Genomic DNA, 21,296 nt, shown 5'->3' on the forward strand with positions numbered 1-21,296 from the left:
CGTGTATGTATCCTTCTTGTAAAATTCCTACCTTTTCAAAGTATACTAGATAAATATAGTAGGTGATAAATAATTAAATTGGTTGTAATTATTATTATCATTATTATTAGTGTGTTTAATTAAATTATCAAGTCGCGTTCCAAACGCGCACTGGAGGTTGTAAAGCTTTAAGATATTACCGTAGAAAAATACATAATAATAATAAATGTTATTATAAATAGACCCTTATACTCTTCCTATCCTGTGAAAAGCAGAAAATATATTTTCTCAAAACTTTATAAGACAATCATAGCTTAGTTTTCTATAAGTGTAATTCATCCTGACTTTGTCGGTGTTCCCCTCTTATATGATGTACTACTATTTTAATGTAGCGCCGGAGCAATAAATAAACTAAAAACCACTTTAAAAGTTGTTTGATTTGTTAATCAGCAAATAATACAATGTCCATAGGAACATCGTTTGCAGTTAGAGGCAACTCAGTGACGATTTGCTCATTGAAACCCACAGCTACAGTTGCCGGGGGACTTTTTTGTATTGCTTTCAGTTTTTTCAGGTATACATCGTAGTAGCCTCCTCCATGGCCTAAACGGTCTCCTTTTGCTGTAAAGGCCACTCCAGGACAGATAATCAGGTCTAACCCACCTATAAATCACACTTCAACACTAGATTATGGTGATTATAAATGCAACAAACACCTGTTTCTACAGCATCTTCGCGTTCTTCCTTCAACAAAGGTTGCTTAATATTCCATTTAGTCATTGGTAAATTGGTCCAATCTTCCATTGATAACAATCGAACCATTTGCATTCCAGATTTACTGTACCTATATAGTTTAGAATAAGACAAAATATTACAACTAATGATCTAGAAAAATAGAAGTCCGGGAAATGGGTTATTAAGGTACAAGTTTAGATGTGTACGAACAAAGCGGAGAACGAGCCGAGTCCAGAATTTCTATAGACGAGTACTTAATTGCATTTTATGGAAGAGAATCGTAAAACGGTTGATGTTAGGTTTCGGAAGTTGGATCATCAATGTTTTGAAATCAAACTTTACAGTAAAGACAAAGTTTCGCGCAGTTTATTTTTGCTTCATCAAGGCAAGCTGTTTGCTTGTTTTTGATTCCGTTTTGCAAAACGTTAGCTTTACTGTAAAGTTTGATTTCAAAACATTGATGATCTAACTCCCGAAACCTAACATCAACCGTTCAACAGAGGATCTTAAACCACAAATCCGTAATAATGTCCAAAACTGATGTACTTCACGCACAGATACTTCACGTTTTGTAATTGATATGTTTACTCGGATTGACATAACATAAATGCAGGTGACATAACCAGGGTAAATATACTCAGAAGTTTCGAAGAATGACTGTGAGGCCGCATCTGTTTTCACGCTCCATGGAGCGAGCAGAGCGTTTTAGACGCACGATGAGGTAATTTGGCAAAACCACCTGTCAAATTACCACCAATTGTCAAATTACGTTATTGTGACGTCAAAAAGGCTCTGCTTGCGACGACGATGAGATCGTAGATCGAGTTGTGGTGATCACACAAGTCCATTAATTTGCCATACCACACGAGTATTGAACACTATTTTATCTACGATTAACACAGAAATTATCAATTTTTAACTCTAACTTTGAGTTACGCAATGAGGGATTTTACAGTCACTAGTGCGATCATGATTATTTTATTGTACTCTTAGGGTGCTTTACCGCACTTGTGCCATAAAATCAATTATTATCGCACTAATGACTGTAAAATCCTTCATTACGTAACTCAAAGGAAGCTATGCAATGGATCATTACCGTGCTAATAGTAGATAAATACTTTTTTCCGCACTAGTGCGGAAAAGACAAACTTTCTTCACTCATATGCGTATAAAGTATCAAATTCTGCACGCGAGTAGAAAACAAACATTTTGCCGGACTAGTAACGTAATGAATCATTTCCCGGACTGAAACCAACTACGTAATAGAGCATATTACGATACATACAGAATGAAATAAAAGTTATTGTGAGTCGTGATTAATAGTGTCACGTTTTGGGGGTAGCGCAGGAAGAGAAACAACAAACGTAGCTCAAGTATGTCTCCTTTATTTTTATACTGAAGATGATGCCTAACTAAATCTTACCCCCAGATTAAGAGGGCCGCTAGTACCGCTACAGGCGGGACGCCCATGGAACACTCTCTACGAGGGGGTGCGTGGGGGTGTGTGTGTGTGTGGGTGTGCGTAAGGCCTTCTGATGTGCCGCCAAGCGGAACCCGCTCGATACGAGCAGGGAACCCCTATGTCCGACACGCCCCAAAGGACTTACTTTAGGTACTGAAAGGGTCAAGAGTCCCGACGGTCACCACTGGGTTGCGTAAGGACTCTAGTCTGTTCAGCCTGGATTTCCAAGAAGGTATCGAGCCGTCCGGGCACTAGGAAGTTCGGACTGATGCTCGATAGACCGACCCAGAGACCAGTAATCTTCGATGGCTTGAGACGCTGATTAAATACTCGTCTCATGACCCCAATTTGCCGGTCTCGCTGATTCGGCAGTGCACTGGGGGAGACCGGGGCCAGACTAGGTAACGGAACATGGTGCAACTTATGTTATTCGTGACATCTCCCCCCTCTGAAGAGTGTTCGCCCCGGACACTTAACCCTAACTTAACTAAATAACCTACATGCCCCATGGCTTTATTTACACCGTGTGACCAATCGTAACTTATGTCCTATTACGCTCCCCTTGTTATCTCCCTTATGGTTCTCCTGGAATCTGTTGCTCCTTCCTGGAGGGCGGCCTTACGCGGCTTCGTCTTGCCTAACTGTGCGCCAGAGCACCCGTTACTCAGTTCGCGGGTGGTGGCGCCCTCTACTGACTTTTCTCGTCCACTTCGAAGTGCGCGGGATGGTCGCTTGTTCCGTGAGTTCCTAGGTTGTGATATCCTGGCGGAAGAGGCGTAATGATTGGTCAACCTACTTAAATAATTGTTTAGACTATGTTAGCTTTATGAAATATACTGAGTTTGCACCCTACTTATGCAAAATGTTACCCTTACAACTTATTTTATTGTTCCACTTCCTTGCTTTCTACGTCTGAATCCACATCGGATATATCCCCCAAAGTCCATTCATCGTAAAATGGTAAAATCCTCCCTATGTGCACTATATCCGTTTTTTTTCCTTTTTCCTGTTTTACTTCATAGTTAACTTCACTGAGTTTCCTTATTATTCTGTAGGGTCCGAACCATCGTAGCAGCAGTTTCTCACTTTTTCCCACTTTCCTAATTGGGATGAATATTTTCACCCTATCTCCTACCTCAAATTCACCATCTCTGTGATATTTGTCGTAAATGTCCTTGTCCTTTTCTTGTTTTTTGTGGATATTATCTACAGCAATTGCCCTTAACAGTAAAGCTTTCTCTCGTAATTCGTTCGTGTTCGACTCGTCCTCAGTTTCTAAAAGGGTGGCGTCCAGTGGGAGTGTGGGGTTCCTTGCGAATATTAGTTGAAATGGGCTAAAACGTGTCGTCTCCTGTTTGGCCGTATTGTATGCGAATGTCACGAAAGGCAGATACGTGCACCAATCTGTCTGCTCTGTGTTGCAGTATAGTGACAGCATGTCCGCCAACGTTTTGTTTAAGCGTTCAGTTAGGCCGTTGCACGAAGGGTGGTATGCCGTTGTAAAAGTGCTTTTCAGACCCATAATCTGTTGTAATTCCTGCACCAGTTCGGATTGGAATACCTTGCCTCTATCGCTGAGGATGCTTCTAGGAACGCCGTGAATTAGTATTACTCGTTCCAATAAGAATTTTGCCACAGGTCCTGCCTTCCCGTTAGGCAGGGCCGCTGTGATGGCGTATCTTGACGCGTAGTCTGTCACTACTACTATCGTTGTCTTGCCTTGGTTACTTTTCCGGAATGGTCCCAGTAGGTCTATCCCTACTTTATCAAATACTTTGCCCACTTTTATTGGCTGGAGTAAGCCCAATGGCTTATCATTTGTTGGCCCTTTTCTCGCCTGGCAGTCCCTACAACCTTTAACGTAATTTCTGACGTCCTTAGTCATCGAATCCCAATAGTATTTGGGAGTAAGTCTGCTCAGAGTTTTTGTTACCCCCATGTGTCCGCTGGTAGGTGCGTTGTGAGCTTCCCACAAAATTTCCTCCCTAAGTGACCGGGGGATCACGAGTGCGTGTTCCAGTCCTTCCTTAGTTTGTGTTGCTCTATACAGAACGCCCTCCCTCAGCCTAAAATTCTTTATTTTTCGCCGTGTCAGTGCGTCAACGTTTGTTGATTCGGGGTTGCTTATTGCTGTTTTTAATTCTAGTATGGCCTTATCCTTATTCTGCAATTCTCCTATGTCTAACGTTGATATCGTGAAAGTGGGTATATCGTCTAATTCATCTAATTCGACTTCGCTCCATCCTGCCACCGGGTTCCGTGATAGGCAGTCCGCATCTTGGTGCTTACTGCCTTTTTTATAGACTACCGTGTAGTCAAATTCTGCCAACTTGAGAGCCCAACGTGCTAATCTTCTTGAGTGATCTTTTACATTGTGTATCCAGCATAATGCGTGGTGATCTGTTACGATTTTTACAGGGTGTCCATAAATTAGATGCCTAAGGTAGGTCATTCCCCAGACTGCTGCTAATAGCTCCAGCTCGCTGATCGAATAGTTCTTCTCTGCTTTTGACAAGGCTCGGCTTATATAAGCTATCGGGTGGTCTTGACCGTCACTGCCTTCTTGGAGCAGAATTGCCCCTATTCCATCTATACAGGCGTCCGTGTGCATTGTACATTCTATATTCGGATTGTAATGTTTTAATACTGGGGATGACGTCAGTTTTTCTTTCAGCAGTTCAAATGCTTTCGCCTGATCTTCACCCCAGCAGAACTTGTTCTTTTTTGTGGCCTCATGTAAGGGCCGTGCCAATACCGCGTAGTCCTTTATAAATTTCCTATAAAAATTGCATAATCCTAAAAAACTTTGTAGGTCCTTTGTTTTCTTTGGTGTGGGGAATTGCTTAATCCCTGCAAGTTTTTCTTCCTCTGGGCTTATTCCTTCTTTGCTTACTGTGTAGCCCAAAATCCTTATCTTTTCCTGCAAATATTCGCATTTACTCGGTTTTAAGGTCAGATTGGCTTCTCTCATTTTCTGGAATACTTTTTGTAATTTTGCTAAGTGTTCCTCTAAGTTTTCTGAATAAATAATAATATCATCTAGATATATTAGTATGTCCTTCCACTTTAAGTCTCTAAATATCTTATCTGCAAGTTGTTGGAAGGTTGCTGGTGCATTGCATAGACCAAAGCTTAACACGTTGAATTCGTATGATCCATGTCCCTGCGCCGTGAAAGCCGTGTATTGTTTGGACGACTCTTCTATAGGAATCTGCCAGTAACCCGAGAACATGTCCAAAGTTGTAAAGTACTTGGCATTTCCCATGTATGTGAGAATGTCATCGATTTGTGGTATCGGGTAACATGATTTTTTGGTGACTGGGTTTATAGTTCTTTTGTAATCCACGCAGAACCTCGTCGTGCCATCTTTCTTTTTCACCAGTACAACGGGGCTTGCCCACGGCGAGTGGCATGGTCTTATTACTCCGCAATTGAGCATTTCTTTTATTTGTGTGTCAATGATTTCTCGCTCGGATTGTGAGACTCTATAAGGGCGGCATTTCACTGGTTTATCTTCTGTTACTTCTATTTTGTGCTCTATCAGTTGTGTTTTGCCCATATATTTTGGTGACTTGCAAAATACGTCCCCATATTCAACCAGTAGACTCTCTAGTTCTTTTTTGAACTGCTTATCCGTAATGTGGTCCAGTTTGTGGTCTTCTAATGTCACCACTTCTTCGTCTATTCTCTGTGTTGTAAAGAGTGCTGTGGTGCTCAAACCACTGGGCTCTTCTAGCCGTGCCACCGTTGTGTCTTTGTAAATAACCCTTCTAGTTGGCCCTATGTTCTCGAGGGTCAATGATATAGAGTTTTCGGCTCTTTCTAGGTTGCATAGTAGGTTGTTGCGTACTAGCCATCCCTCGTTTTGTACTAATAACATCTCTGTAGATAGGGGTATTTTTGGTTCAGTTTTGATGGATTTTTTCTCTCCTGGCTTCAGAGTGTAATCTTCCTTTGCCTTCAACTTAATTATCCAGCGGTCATCGTTTTCTATGTAGTTCGGCAGGGTGTTCCAGGAGCTGGTTTCTTGTGTCTTGGTCTTTCTTGGTCGGGGTTCTCTATTTTTTGAAACCAGCACCGTCACACTCGTTTCCTTGAAAGTCTCATACAGCAAGTCTTTAAGCTTCTCCCAATCTGACTCGCTGTTTGCGGTTGCGGATGTCAATCTAGGTATAGCCACCTTACTTATTTTATTTCGTATTGCCCAATCTTTCAATTTCCTACAGCAATGTTGGAGCGTATGAGTAGGGATATATTCGCTACCCTCTTCTTTTACTACCATCTGTAGGGTATGTCTGTTTTTCTTAAACAAACTGACCACGCTCCATACGGGTAGTTTTTCTGTGTTGTAATCTGCCAAATGGTCCCTGATGGCTTTTCCTACTCCTCTATCTCTACTGGGAGCCGAAGAGACTGCAACGGCCCATGCAGTGCTGCTTGGAAGACTGAAGATGGACCCAGGTATTTCTTGGATCACTTCTCTCCAGCTTCGTGTTTTGCATGGTATTTTGGGTGCAGAATCTTGCTTTGCCCCGAGCGGTATCACCAAATCTTGATTTAGGGTGAGTATGTTGGATATTAAGCAAATTGCTGCCTGCATTTCCCTTAAGAACTCCATGCCCAAAATAAGGGGTTGTGGTGTATTCTCCAATATCGTTGCTTTAATTTCTAATTTTTTCTCGTAATTGCCTCTGAGCTCCAGTGATGCCAATGTGTCGCCTAGACTTCTTACTTTCTGACCGCCAGCTGTCACAAGCAACGTGGGTGGGTCTCTGATCCTATGTTTTTTGTTGACCAGGAGATGGCTTATCACATTTAGTTCCGCACCTGTGTCAATAATCGCCGGTACGTAATAATCGTTCACAACAGCATTTATGTATAGTATCTTATAGCACGTTGTGCCCCGAGTGGAGAGGGTGACGGGGCTTAGTTTTGCCACCCCCTGGAGTTTGGGTGCTGCTGTCTACTTCTACACACAGCAGCAAAGTGGCCTATTTTACCGCAGTTGTAGCACCTGAGCCTGTTGTCATATGTCCTCGTGGATTGGTACTGTCTTTCTGGATTACTGGCGTGGTTTGTGCCATAGTCTCTCCTGAGCGGTGGCGGGGTTCTGTAAGGGCGGGGATTGCCAAAAGGTGACTGTCTTTGTGCTACTGGTCCAGCGGCCTGTTCTTCTATTTGATGCTGCGGTCTAAAAGTGAGCGGTGTCGAGAACTTTTCAGGAGCGTTATCTATTGTGATGCAAAGTTTTTTGACTTCGTCCAAGTTCCTAGGTGGGTTATTAGGAAAATTTGTGAGCCAGTAGTATTTAGCTCTTGGTATATCTTTTAGCCCACTCTGGAAAATATCTACGAATTCGTCGAGATCCACGTTTTCTTTGTATTCTTCGTATAGGACCCTTAGATCATAGAAATAATTCTTTGTCTGTTCCAGGTCCCTTTGCTTCCTTTGCCTTAACTTTGCAAGCAAATGGCGACTGTTGATACCGTCGCTAAACTCAGTCTTGAATGCTTGACAAATGTGTTGCCAGTTGCTGTCAGGGTTTGCTGCTTTATATTCTCTATACCAAATGTTTGCGGCGCCCTGCAGGTACGAGTGAAAGTATAGTATTTTTAACGCATCGTTCCAGCTATTGGCCACTGCCGTTCGCTCGTATGTGCCGATAAACTGAGGGGCTGAATCACTGCCCGGGTTGAACGTTGGTGGGCTGATGAATTGAGGTAGTGCGGGTGTTTTCTCCCCTGCCTCAACCGCCGAAATGGTAATGTCCGCCATTTCTCTTGACCCCTTCTTGCCTTCTAATGCTTTATCTCCTTTCTCAGGGTGTCCTTGTGCTCCTGTCTCTATCACTGTATTTTCCAGATCGTTTTCTGTTTCTTGTGGCTGCTCAATGTCTTCCCTTCTTGTATTTACAAGCGTAAGGGTTAGATAATCTGTTTCTTGCATCCAAGGGTCTCCTACGCTTGAGCTCCTGTGCCTTGGTTGAAAGGGGCTGCTAGGATTTGCTGATCTCAAGTTGTACGCTTTTCTCATTCCTGTTAGGGCGTACGGCTTGGTTTGGCCACAGATATGGAGATCAGTAGCCCCGGGATTCAACAAGGCGCCTCCACCATGTCACGTTTTGGGGGTAGCGCAGGAAGAGAAACAACAAACGTAGCTCAAGTATGTCTCCTTTATTTTTATACTGAAGATGATGCCTAACTAAATCTTACCCCCAGATTAAGAGGGCCGCTAGTACCGCTACAGGCGGGACGCCCATGGAACACTCTCTACGAGGGGGTGCGTGGGGGTGTGTGTGTGTGTGGGTGTGCGTAAGGCCTTCTGATGTGCCGCCAAGCGGAACCCGCTCGATACGAGCAGGGAACCCCTATGTCCGACACGCCCCAAAGGACTTACTTTAGGTACTGAAAGGGTCAAGAGTCCCGACGGTCACCACTGGGTTGCGTAAGGACTCTAGTCTGTTCAGCCTGGATTTCCAAGAAGGTATCGAGCCGTCCGGGCACTAGGAAGTTCGGACTGATGCTCGATAGACCGACCCAGAGACCAGTAATCTTCGATGGCTTGAGACGCTGATTAAATACTCGTCTCATGACCCCAATTTGCCGGTCTCGCTGATTCGGCAGTGCACTGGGGGAGACCGGGGCCAGACTAGGTAACGGAACATGGTGCAACTTATGTTATTCGTGACAATAGTATGTACAAAACAAAATGAATAGTACAAAAGTAAAAGTAATATTGACTATACAGGGTGATTCCAAAGTTGGGGCGTTCCTTTCACTTACGAATAGGGCTTCAAAAAATAATTTTTTTTTCCTTTGACGTTTTTTCGAAATATGAACAATAACGGAGATACAGGGTGTCAAAGTTTTACTGAAATAAAAACAAAATAAAACAACTTAAATTTAATTTTAACTAACTACAGGTTATTCCTTATCAACAGACATAAACAAAAACAAAAGATTTCAGCCGCATTTGAACTAATTTTTAATAATTTGACATTTTAAATTAAAACAGCATTTAATTTTAGGCACGCATTAAGACGGTTTTTATTTTTTTACTGGGAAATGGTGCGTCGTAGCAAAAAATAATAAAAGGGGTTTTATTTTTAGAATTGAACAAGGAATTCAATAATAAATTTTATTTTGAAAAAAACCAGTAGGGTAATATTTTTTTTGAAAATGTTTTAAAAAAATTATACGCACGCCACTGGTAAACGCAAGAAAATTGTTGTTTCTTGGAAAATTTCCTTTCCACGTAGCTATTGACACCTACAAAATTTTGTTTAATTACTTCAAGTGGTTTGGCCAAAATCATTAAATTATTATTTTTTCAGTAAAACTTTGACACCCTGTATCTTCGTTATTGTTCATATTTCAAAAAAGCGTCAAAGGAAAAAAAACCTTATTTTTTGAAGCCCTATTCGCAGGTGAAAGGAAAGCACCAACGTTGGAATCACCCTGTATTATGATCTAAATGCTAAATTAATACAAATGCCTTCTGTATACAGGGTGGTCCAGTTTTAAATGTCAATAATCCACTATCCGATAGTCCATCAAAAAATAAGTTGACATGCATTCCATTATGTCATTTTGCTGAAAAACGTTTCCTAAAAGGAAGATACACTCCTCCAAAATTTATTTTAAAAAGGGGTATTTGGGCGGCCAAACGATTTTTTAAACTGAATTTGGAAGACTGTCTTTTTTAGGAAGCATTTTTTACAAAAATGGCATAATACATGTCAACTTATTTTTGATGGGCTATCGGTGCTATCGAATGGTGAATTATTAACATTTAAAACTGGATCACCCTGTAGACTCAATTTACACAGTTCAACGTGCTAACTATAAGTCAGTAGAAAGCCATTATCACAGTGTATCTAATCATTTTCTAACATTTTTTCATTTTCTAATTTCAGTAGATTTTTTGTTCTCTATGAAGATAACATACCTGGGTACAAAACATTTTTTCTGATCCTGGAATATTTTCCTAACAATCGGTTCGGTATCGATTTCACTTTGGGTACTTAAGTAAACCGACACTCGAGTACTGGACTTAAAAACTGGTAAATTCACCAACTAAAACACATAAAAAAGTCAATTAAATAGCGCACCAGTCAAATTGTCAATTAGTTTAAAAAAATCTTGCTAGTATTGTCACATTCCGTCTTAAGCTTGAACCTTCAAAATGACGGATGACAGAATGACTCCATGGAAGTTTTGAACAAATTTGACGTCACGATGACGTAATTAAACAATTGGTCAAATTAAACTTTCCTTAAATTACGTCATCGTGACGTCAAATTCGCTCAAAACGCTCCATTGAGCAGTTAAGCAATCGTGACGTTGACATTTTTGAGAGCACTGAACGCATATAAATGACTGCATTCATAAGAACAAACTGATTAGCAATCGTTAGGAAATGTCGATTCTTCGATTTTTCAGCGATTTGTTCTTATAGATGCAGCCACACACAGTTGCATTCGTTATTGTGTTTTTGAAGTTGTTTTCTATGCAATTTTTTGCTGCTAAGACTACCTAGTAAATTTTCTATTATGGAAGCACAGCGGGCGAATTCTGTAAGGAATAGCAAGGAAATTTCTTTGCTATCATAGAAAATCCTTCTCTACCCCAATATGGTACTCTCTACGTTTCGATTGGCAAAGATCGGCTACTCAACGTAGCTAATCCGGTTGTGCAAAATAGAAGGACCAAATGAGGTCTTGCTATGATTTTATCTCTCTTGGGGCTATGAAATTTTGTATTTGTCAATCTTTCTTTTCCGTCGTCTTCTAAAATTCAAATGTTTTGTTTTTTAACCTTTTATGCAAACATTATCAACATTGTGTCACTAAGGTTGGGTTGGGGACCAATTGGTTGTGTTTTCAACCCCCTTTCTTTGTTTTTCAGTTTTTAATTAAAGTGTTAGTGTATCTATTAGTTATTGTTTTTGAGGTGTTAGCTGTTCATGATGGAATGGTTGTGTTATGGCCGCCTATATGGGTTCCATCAACACATTCTAAAATCACATCCTACTTCCTCCACAAAATGCATAAAAATTGGTAGCATTTTTACAAGGAACTGAAAAATGGTCTAACAAGAAAATAAGAAACTTAAAACTGAAGAGTTATTTTCTAGAAAAAAATATTTATTTTTAAAATATGAATGGCGCAGCAACTTTTCTGATCAAATCAACAACTTAACAGTAATCTTGTATATTACCTGCTTACCTTATCAAAGACGATTTTAGATTGTCTGGCTATCTCCTCAGTAGTTAGTTGCGATATTTTCTCTGCTATATTTTTTCTAAGGGCTGATTTTGAGGCCTCAATCGCTGTCATGGTGCAATGCTATAATAAAAAATTGATTTGTAGTATTACACTAATATTAATATAAGTGGTTCACTCAAACTTAAAAACAACAATAAGAAACAAACTGATGCTGATGGTCTATAATTAATCGAAAGAATGTAAATTTGTTTACAAAAACAATTTCCTGTCTTGTGATTCGTCTTATCATGTTTTAATTTCATTATAATATTACTAAATACTGTTATCGTAATGTGTCGTGCATACTAATTTTTGCCATTTTACATGTTGGTATCAGTTTCGGGGAGAAAACTGCTCCACTACTCTGTATATCGTGTGCTCAGAAAAAAATAACAATTTTGTTTGAGTTCTATTAATAGAGAGCGGTCCAATCAAAAACGTCATCTAGCTAAAATGTAAATATAATAACCTGATTTTATACCTGATGAGTTATGTGCTGAACGAGCTTCTGCTTAAAACACTGTGCTTTAACAAATGCCATTTAACTAGACATGATATCTGAAAGTAAAAAAATACACACGTTAAAATTCTTAGAAGGATTGTTACACAATTTTGATAAAAAGCGTTTTGTTCTAAATTACAAATCCGATAAATATTTGATTAAAAAATGTTTTCAAAAACCTATATTATTTATTATACGTCAAAACAGTAAACATTACGAAGAGCAGATTTAAAAGTTGTCAGATGTGATTGAGCACAAAAATATACTATAAAATTTTTTTGTCGCTTTACGAAAAACACATCTTATTTTTAATAAACTGGCTGAGTTGTAGGTAGAACCCTTATTATTGAGATTTCTAAAAAGTGTTACAGGGACTTGTCAGACTTATTTTTGCTGTAGAACTATACTTCGTTAACTTTTGGTTGCACCTTTGCCGGACACCCAGTATTTCGTCATTCTGCGCTTCAAAAAACTTGTTCAGTTCAAGCCTGTCAAAAATTAAGAGACTTGAGTTTGGCTTAAAGAAGCTGCTTGAGATAACAGCTGAACACGCTATAGGATTGGTTCAAATTTAAGCAATAACAAGGCAATAACCCTTAAAATTTAAATGAAGCAATCAAGTAGCGCAAAAGAATATAATTAATAACCACCAACATGGTCACTTTTATAGGGATTATGATTTACATCTTTACTTACACATTTTAGATTAATTAAAGTGTTTAAAGTTTATTCACAACATCAGATATCACTGTCAATATTGATTTAATTATGTTAAAAGTGCAAGAGAAATCAGCTGTTGCTGTCAAAGTAATCTTGATTATACAGGGTGTTACATAAATAATATGGTAAATAATTTAATAGCGGCTTTCTGAGATCAAGGGGGATCAAAGTTATTTTTTTAAAATGGTCTTTTTTAAATAACTCCCTACTACTTGAAATGTTTTGGTAAAATTAGATATTCGGGGGTTTTGAAGATACTAAATTTGATTTTCAATTCAATTTTAAGCCGTTTCAAGTAGAGGTCATCTGCAACAAATAATTTGCTTTAAAATCGACATAACTTTTTTCTGGTATAGCCAAGTCACAACTGGAACCCGAATATCCGTTTCCATATCTTCTATCCAAAAAAAAGTTAGTATCTTTAAAATCACCGGTTCTCGAGATATTTGCAATTAACGTAATGGGCTCGATGCATTTATGAGACAAATTTAAGACAATTTTGGTTCAAATAACTGCCTATTATTGTTCCAAACTGACTCAACTGCTTTTTGAGTTTGATTTCATAATTTGCCTCAGTTATTTATAATTTCTTCATACACAAAAGGCTTCGTGTACTCGTACACAAAAATTTGGAGGATTAAAATTCGAACTTTGTGCTGGTTATGTTTTTTGGGTTCTCCGACCAATTCAACGATTCGGAATATTTTTGTTCAACTTATTTTTTACTTGCAATGAGAAATGAGCTGAAGTTCCATCCTCCAAGAAGATGACAAATTGCAATCATTTATGGCACCGAATACTTTAATTGCGAATATCTCGAATACGGTTGATCTTAGGGATACCATCTAAGTATACCTTTTCTGTTCAGAAAATATTAGATAACAGTTACTCGGATGTCAGTTGTCATTTCGCTTTACCAGAAAAAAGGTGGAGCGATTTTAAAGAAAATCATTTATTGTAGTTGGCACCCTCTATATAAGCTCTATAATTTAAGGAAAAAACTCCAAGTGAATTGCAAGTTATTCGAAAACGTGCATTAAAAAAAATAAATTTGACCACCTGTATTTCTGTTTTCGTTAACTTTTCATCTAAAAGGTAAGTTATGCTAAATCGTATTATTTTGACCCCATAAATTATTCACCATTACTTTTGGGACTCCCTGTATAATCAGACATTTGCAGACCATTGACAACGTCATCAAATCAACAAAATTCATCGAGGTTTTGAGCAATATCGCAATCTAGGGCTTATTGCACCGTCGTATTTAAGCTTAAGTTAGGTGTGGTTCGTTGGTTCAGACTGAGACTATTTTTCACTCGTTCTGTCACATTCAAAACCAAACTCAAAACCTACTTAAACTAGGTTTAAAATACGACGGTGCAGGTAAGTGTCAGTTGCATAATAACACAAAAAAAATTGTCTCAACTCACTCAATAATATCATAATTTAAATTATAATTACGTATTAGTACCAAGTATACATTTGTGCATTATACATTTTTTTCATTAAAACCCAACCTAAAATAATCGACAAAAGTAAAACTCTAACAGAAATTATAAATCAAATTTATTACAACTGTTATAATGTATAATGCACTAAATCAATATTTGTATAGTAAAATTAAAAGTTTTATAATTTCAGCCACAATGCATCAATAATAAAGACACTATATGTATAAAAAAATTGAATATCTTCTTGTAGATTTAATTTTTCAATCATAATTTATCACATCCGCAATGAAGCTAAAAATCACTATAAAGACGGTTTAAAAATGTTGGGCATCCGCTTGAGTCAACTCCAACAGTGATTTGTACAAATACTCGTTATTGTCAAATCGTTCCACCCAAGATTGTATCAAACCCTCAACCGAAGCGTCATACTCTTTAAGCTTGACCTGAGAACCGTCCAGCACAGTGTTAGCCTGGACAAAAATCTTCCTGGGCTGCTTCTTAGCCATCACAATCGACCTACATACAAACTTAACTAGATAGAATAACAAAAATAATAAAAAAACAACCTCCAACTAAGCCAAGGCTCGTTGACCTCCGAATAATGGTCGTACAACTTCTTTGCCGCCTCTACATTACCAGTAGCCTTGTACACTTGCAGCTGCAAAAGGAAATGACCAATAGCGCAACGTCCCGCACCGCGAATCGCCGATCGATCAAATGTAATCAGTAAGTCACCTTCACTAGGTTGAGTTACTTTGACAACCCCAGCTTGGATAAGAACTCTAGACAAAACAAATCTAGCCTGTGGAAAATCATTATTTTAGACCAAAATCGAAGAGTTAGAGGTTGAAATTAACTTGGGCGTGAGCTTGCAGCCATCCACGTCCAGGTTCCCATAGCTCTAAGCCTCGACCGGCGCCTCCCCAAACCAATGACAACCAATTGACGTAGGTTACTTCTTCGGCTTGGCTTCCTTCATGACCGAAGATTTTCAAAACCTACAGAGAGAACACTTAATTTCAATAGAATAATAAATGGATAATATTTGGTTAATATTTGTCTGTATAGAGCAGTTTTGTGTCCGAAATGCAGGTCAGGCAAGAAACAAATTCTTATATTAAGACTTCTTAAGACTTCATAGAGAGACTTCATAGATTTTTTAAGTAAAAAGTGGCTTGAAAAACATTAGTTTGAATCTTCTAGAGTTATTTTGAAAGTGCCTAAATGCTACGGAGAACCTGCTAAAAAAGTGGCAGAGACCTCTAGGTCAATTTTGAAAGTGTCAGAGACCTCTAAATGCTACTGAGCCCTCTACAAGTGTCTTAAATCTTCCCATAACTGTTTTAAACTGGAAGAAGCCTCTACGAGGGTTTTAAACCTTCCTAGAATTGTTTTAAATTGCCATCAGAGACCTCTAGAACAATTTTGAAAGTGCCAGAGCATCTAAATGTTACTGAGAACCTGCTTAAAAGTGCCAGAACCCTCTGCAAGTGTCTTAAACCTTCCCGTAACTAACTGTTTTAAATTTCCAGAGGCCTATAGAACTTCCTTGAAAATGTCGGAGACCTCTACATGCTATTGCCAATCTTCTTGAAAATGCCAGAGGCTGTTATGTGTATTAAACCTTCCCATAACTGTTTCAAATTGCCAGAGGCCTCTAAAACAATTTTGAAAGTGTCAGCGCCCTCTAAATGCTCCTGAGAACTTGCTAAAAAATGGCAGAGCCCTCTACAAATGTCTTAAATCTTCCTGTAACTGTTTTACTAAGTGCTAAACGAAGTGTTTTAAACCTTCCTAGAATTGTTTTAAATTGCCAGAGACCTCTAGAACAATTTTGAAAGTGCCAGAACTTTAAAATGCAACTGAGAATCTGCTAAAAAGTTCCAGAGCCATCTAAAAGTGTCTTAAATCTTCCCGAAACTATTTAAAATTGCCAAAAGCCTCTACAACTATCTTGAAAATATCGGAGACCTCTAAATGTTACTGAGAACCTGCTAAAAAGTGGCAGAGCGCTCTACAAGTGTCTTCAACGTTATATACTATTCAAAACTTCTTAAAAATTGTCAGAGGGCGCTACAAGTGTCATAAACCTTAGAAAGTTACTAAAAAGCCCCTAAATACTACCGTAAATCTCATGAAATTGTTAAAAATTGTTAGGGGCTTTTACAAATGTCTAAACTTTAGGAAAATCGTTTATAATGCAAATATAAACGATGATATATTGTATAGCAAAAACTTCCTAAAAATTGTCAAAGGCCACTTCAGTTGTCCTAAATCTTAGAAAAGTATAGTGTAGGCCAAGAATTGGTGTTTTTTAATGGGAATTCGATTTGTTTAGTAAAAGACCAGTACTAAACTTGGGGACGTTTCTCCAGTTTTATTTTGGCTTCCTTGGGGCAAATTTACTTGAATACACACTGAAACAGAGACAACACCGCTAAACGTGACCTATTTGAAACGTGCTTTGTGACGTCTCACAGCCTTTAGACCAAAATTCGTAGTTTTGGCGGGCTTAGTTTGCGTGTAAACTTCAATTGCTGATAAATTCGTTATGCTTTGTCAGAAATAGAAAAAACCTTTGCAGAACCGATTTTCATATGTAATTAATCAATTTAACGAAATAAAAAAGTGTGCAACGGCCTTATTATGTCCAGAACTTTTTTAAATAAAAATACATCTGTTTTTAGAGAAAAATGTTAACGAAAAACGGACACATATTTTATTTTTACGCCGGTTTTTTTACGTAACCAACTTTATTCATTTCCAATGGTTTCCAAAATCCCTACACGTACTTACTTTATAATATAATTAATAACTTACCTCAGGTTCCACACTAAGGTACAATCCCACAGCCTCAGCCCTGCACTCCTCATAAGTAGAACTTAAGGGACCGAAACGGGTGTCGTAAGTGTCTCCGGGTTCGTACCACGACGCTGGTGGTTGCCCCGTCAACGGATCCAGAAGAGTGGAAGCAAAATTGGCCGTTCCGTCTGCTTCTTTGCGCAACAACTTACCGGAACCGTGACCTAGAAGCTCATGCAGGCCAACCTGTTGTTAATTTGACAAAAATGTCACTTAACGTTTGTGAAGTTGCGGTTGTACGATAAACTTGCCTGCAGTTCAAAAGCAGGCACACGCCACTTTTGCAGCAAATCAGCATCTTCTTGCGTTAAAAACGGCGTAACTGATTGCTGGTAACTGGCCGGAATCACGTTACCAAGAGAAACATTTTTAAATCCCTCTGTTTGCCTAATATCGTCGTCTGAAATTTTTTATCAAGTAAAAAGAGTATTAATATTAATTAAGTTTTCCATACAAGTTAAATAAAAGTTAAGGGCGTAAATCTGTTATTAGACAACTAAAACAAAGTATGTAGGTATTTACTTCTGGGTCTATCCCGGTCTAACAACAGCTACACGAATTTTGCCACAAAAACTGTATTTTTTTAGGGTAGGTTACGCCCTGTAGTATAGTACAGATAAAAAAAATGTGATGATTGTGAGACATATTTTTTATAAAAATCACAAGATGTCCGCGAATTTCGTGAAAGAACAACTAAACAGGATGAAATGTTCTGTTCGCTGTTGCTAACTTTCTTATTGGAACTTAAAACTAAAGGTTTTTGACATTTGACATCATTTTGTTTTTATTTAAAATGTCAATTTATATTTGGTTTTCATCTGTTTTTTTTTGTTGCTTTTTGAGAAATGTCTATTTATTGTTTTAAAATACAAGTTGCACTTAACAAGTGCAAAAAGTACAGGGTGACCTAATTTGCTTGTTTTTATATGGAAACTCCCAGAACCCTTAAGAAATTTCAAAATCAAAAAGGTGTTGCCGGGGTCTTTTTTCAAGTTGAGCTTTCGTCTTTTGTTTTCTTGTAATTGTCAAATTTTCGATCCAAAGTTTTACATCAAAAGTTTTAATTCAAAGAAATTGGAAACAATTTTATGCCTCAAATAAATTCATGAACTTCATGAAGTGATTTGATTTTATAGTTATCAAACTTTTATGTCAAAGCTGTCAATGAAAACAGTTTGACCAACCAAACCAAGTGAATTTAGTGTTTAGGTGGATTACAGATAACTAATAATTACAGATTATTCCTACTTGTTTTTCTGGTATTTTATAATCATCCTGAATTCTGTGTTTATGTATTGAATTCTGCAGCTCTCACTCTCACTTTTTCGTTTTTGTCTGTTGGCATTAAGTAAAACGGCAAGTTTGATCAAATAAGTTGGATGAAAATAGAACCTGTCCTATTCAGTAAAAAATTTGACATAAAGTTATTTGAAGGTAAATTTGACATAAAATTTTGTTAAAATTAATATTATTTTTATAGATTTACTATTTTTTGAGTAAGTAGTAAGTAAGTAGTAGTAAGTCGGGAAACTTTCACATTTTAAAATACGAGTCATATTTTATTTTTACCTCATCAGAAATATTATTTTTTTCCCTTTAAAACGGCCTATAACAAGTATGGTTTCGGATAAATTTTTCCGCCAGAATAACCGGATTAAACATCTTTTTTATGAGGACACTTAAATAACAATTTATATAAACATACAAGCAATAGTTAGGACGTCCGATCCCTCGTCCAATTGAATCCGAAATTTTCATCCTTGTCCGATAAGGACATCTTATTCACCCTTGTTGTACAATATACTATTAAATCGTTGCTAAGCGTTGAAAAATTGACTAATAATAGGACAAAATTTAATAATAGCAATGTAATATGATTGAAAATCATGAATCAATTTGCAAGTTAGTTCATGAAAATATTTACAAAGAAGTTGTCAGTGTTAAACTAGCCTAACATTATTGGACCAGTACAACTTATTTTAATGTAACAATTAATAACTTACAGTTTGGAATGTTAATCCCAGCAGGAATACCACTTCCAGCAAAAGTCAAAACATCCAAAGAAGTAAAATCAGGTTTCAAAAAAGCATCTTTTTCAAACTCCTTATTCCAGGGTAAAAGGTTAAGAAAGCTTTCAGCATTCTCAACCAGAGTAGTAAATTTAGCAGACATTTGCCTGTTCACCTAAAATCCAATATGGCTCACATAAAATATTTAAAACTTTTTAAGATTTCTTACAGCTGCCACAAACCCTTCAAACTCAGCCCTAACACCAGCAGGGTCTCTGTAGGTCTCAATGAAACCAATATAAGTTTCCACTGCAGGTCCCTTATCTTGAATCCAATATCTGGAACCTTTCTTGTGATCATCCAAAGATCCAGTTTGGAATGATGACACATAACTTTCAAGCATTAATTTTTCAGTATCATTTGCTGCATATTTACTAGCATCAGCTAAACTGGTTGCTACCAAATGCATTAGTGGTGAATAATCTCCATAAGTGATGGAGTAGGTGACACCATCTTCATTAAACACTTCAGGATCTTTTTTAATTTCAGAAGCCATTCGAATTTCATAACTAACTTTGCCATTTTGTTCAGTCTTGAATAGTCTGTTATTGTAGCATTCAATTTTTTTAGATTTTAACCAGTTTTGTACTTTGGTGGTATCTTCAGGAGTAATATTCTTAGATAGGTATGTTGTTATACCTTGTGGATTATAACTGAAACAGTGTGAATTTTAGAAACTAGATTCTGTAGAGGTAAGTAGTAGTCTCACCCTAAGCAAGTTTTTCCACTACTCAAGTCATAAACACTATCCTTGACCTGTTCCCATAAAGGCTTTAAGTCAGACCAATTAGAACTCAAACTTAACAAAGACTCAAACTGATTTTGATCAATATTGGGGATAATCTTTGTATCACCAAATCCCTTCACATTTAACAAATGAAAAACCAATCACAAAATTCAAACTACACACTCACTTTGTAGTTTCCAGCATTTGCCAAAACTCCTGCAGCATAAACAAGCAAAGCCTTGACCTGATCTTCAGAGAACCCAGCTTTCACAGCCTGACTCTTCAAATCAGAGACAGGCTGGGATGAAAATAACTTGTGTAGCAACACAAACAAAGGACCTGACTCAGGACTAGTTTGGAGGAAAGTTACCAAGCCTCCAGCCCACGAAGCTTTACTAATATGATGAGCATACAATTTTTCTTGTTCAGTCAGGCCATTGAAGGCTGATTCAATTTCAAGGCGTACAAAAGGTTGATCAGTAGGCAAAACATACTGGGACTTGTCCGCAGCCATTGTGGAGTGAAGGGGCTTAAGTTCGTTGGGTTTTGAATTCGGTACGGCTAAGTTTTTTGAATCGACGTCTACAAATTAAACTTTTATTGTGCAGTTGAATATTGTACAAGTCATGGTTTGATAAAGGATATAGAAAAAAATCATTTATTGTGTACCGCTTACCTGATAGTATATTCAATAAAACAAATAATGATAATTAAAACTGGAGAGCTTATAAGCAGCCTTCCTTTACAAAAGAATAATAAGATTACACAAGTAGAAAAAGAAAATAGGCAAATTAAAATGCTAATTTGATGTTTATAGGTTATAATACTGTTATGACGTTGACAATAGTCCGTCTTTGTTTACGCCGTAGGATAGAAAAGAGTTGTGAACATTTTATTATTAATTTTAAAATATTTAAAATACTTACAAGTTTTTTGCAGAAATTTAAATTTTTCACATTGTTTTTGCAGTAAACACGTTTTAAATACACGTTTGCTAATAAAATTCATTACAAAAATTTGTCAAATGTAAATTTGGAAAACATTTCAATTTATAATGCCAGTGCCAGTGTCAAACTAGGTTATGTGTTAAGTTAAGGTGCATAGTGCATAAGTAAACATCACGTGACGTGCCTATTTACTTCACCAAATATTACCACGTGAAATTTCAAATTTCAATATGTTCCATAGAATTAGGGAGTTATTGCACCGTCATACCGTAGTTTAGCCAGACGTAGTTCAGACTGCTCCTTTTTTTACTCGCTCTGACACATTCTAAACCAAACTCAACTTAAACTCCTTTTAAAATACAACGGTACAAATAGGGATAAGCCGGATAAATTGGGTTTTTTTATTCTATAGCTCCATCTTTGTTCTTTTTTCGTAACGTAAGTGTATAATGCCACATTCTTTTTCACGCACCATTCTGCGAGCGCAGCGAATGAGACGTCTGTCAAATGTAAATAATGTAATTTGACGTCAAATTACGTCATTATGACGTCAGATACGATCTACTTGCACCATCAA

General features: G+C 37.6%; 2 protein-coding genes and 1 long non-coding RNA gene across 10 annotated transcripts; 1 reads left to right on the top strand and 2 right to left on the bottom strand.

Annotated features, from left to right (window-relative positions):
• Positions 1–398: 398 nt before the first annotated feature.
• On the bottom strand, positions 399–20,768 carry Mthfs (methenyltetrahydrofolate synthetase). 5 transcript variants are annotated; one of them, XM_081972859.1, is made up of 6 exons: positions 20,699–20,768; positions 11,923–11,999; positions 11,403–11,522; positions 10,124–10,251; positions 696–823; positions 399–642 (listed from the first exon to the last, which is right to left on the bottom strand). In XM_081972859.1, the coding sequence occupies exons 2-6, from the start codon at positions 11,980–11,982 to the stop codon at positions 422–424; spliced, it is 657 nt and encodes a 218-aa protein (XP_081828985.1). In that variant the 5' UTR covers positions 11,983–11,999; positions 20,699–20,768; the 3' UTR covers positions 399–421. The 5 variants fall into 5 exon arrangements, with proteins under 5 accessions (XP_081828985.1, XP_081828984.1, XP_081828988.1 ...); XM_081972858.1 differs by lacking the exon at positions 20,699–20,768 and adding an exon at positions 12,640–13,608; XM_081972862.1 differs by lacking the exon at positions 11,923–11,999 and having other exon boundaries at positions 20,699–20,722.
• On the top strand, positions 8,197–8,577 carry LOC145724523 (uncharacterized). Its single transcript, XR_014177017.1, has 2 exons — positions 8,197–8,338; positions 8,395–8,577. It is a non-coding gene; the product is annotated as an uncharacterized LOC145724523 (long non-coding RNA).
• DppIII (dipeptidyl peptidase 3) lies at positions 14,213–20,839 on the bottom strand. 4 transcript variants are annotated; one of them, XM_081972839.1, is made up of 11 exons: positions 20,699–20,760; positions 20,449–20,512; positions 19,960–20,354; positions 19,755–19,906; positions 19,215–19,698; positions 18,980–19,160; positions 17,228–17,376; positions 16,935–17,162; positions 14,972–15,112; positions 14,681–14,916; positions 14,213–14,630 (listed from the first exon to the last, which is right to left on the bottom strand). In XM_081972839.1, the coding sequence occupies exons 3-11, from the start codon at positions 20,284–20,286 to the stop codon at positions 14,429–14,431; spliced, it is 2,100 nt and encodes a 699-aa protein (XP_081828965.1). In that variant the 5' UTR covers positions 20,287–20,354; positions 20,449–20,512; positions 20,699–20,760; the 3' UTR covers positions 14,213–14,428. The 4 variants fall into 4 exon arrangements, with proteins under 4 accessions (XP_081828965.1, XP_081828963.1, XP_081828964.1 ...); XM_081972837.1 differs by lacking the exon at positions 20,449–20,512 and having other exon boundaries at positions 20,699–20,839; XM_081972838.1 differs by lacking the exon at positions 20,699–20,760 and having other exon boundaries at positions 20,449–20,610.
• Positions 20,840–21,296: the final 457 nt, after the last annotated feature.

This window comes from Ips typographus, linkage group LG2 (assembly GCF_016097725.1).
Source record: "Ips typographus isolate SLU linkage group LG2, UJ_Ityp_2.0, whole genome shotgun sequence".
Taxonomy (NCBI): domain Eukaryota; kingdom Metazoa; phylum Arthropoda; class Insecta; order Coleoptera; family Curculionidae; genus Ips; species Ips typographus.

Coding starts and splice junctions, on each gene's coding strand:
- DppIII (XM_081972837.1), bottom strand. CDS start 20,780: ATGAATTTTATTAGCAAACGTGTATTTAAAACGTGTTTACTGCAAAAA. Junction 19,907..19,959: donor CAAATGCTGGAAACTACAAA/GTGAGTGTGTAG, acceptor TTAAATGTGAAG/GGATTTGGTGATACAAAGAT. Junction 15,113..16,934: donor ACCTTAGTGTGGAACCTGAG/GTAAGTTATTAA, acceptor TTCTCTCTGTAG/GTTTTGAAAATCTTCGGTCA.
- Mthfs (XM_081972859.1), bottom strand. CDS start 11,982: ATGGCATTTGTTAAAGCACAGTGTTTTAAGCAGAAGCTCGTTCAGCAC. Junction 824..10,123: donor AAAAAATGTTTTGTACCCAG/GTATGTTATCTT, acceptor TAAACTATATAG/GTACAGTAAATCTGGAATGC. Junction 643..695: donor CGAAGATGCTGTAGAAACAG/GTGTTTGTTGCA, acceptor TGTGATTTATAG/GTGGGTTAGACCTGATTATC.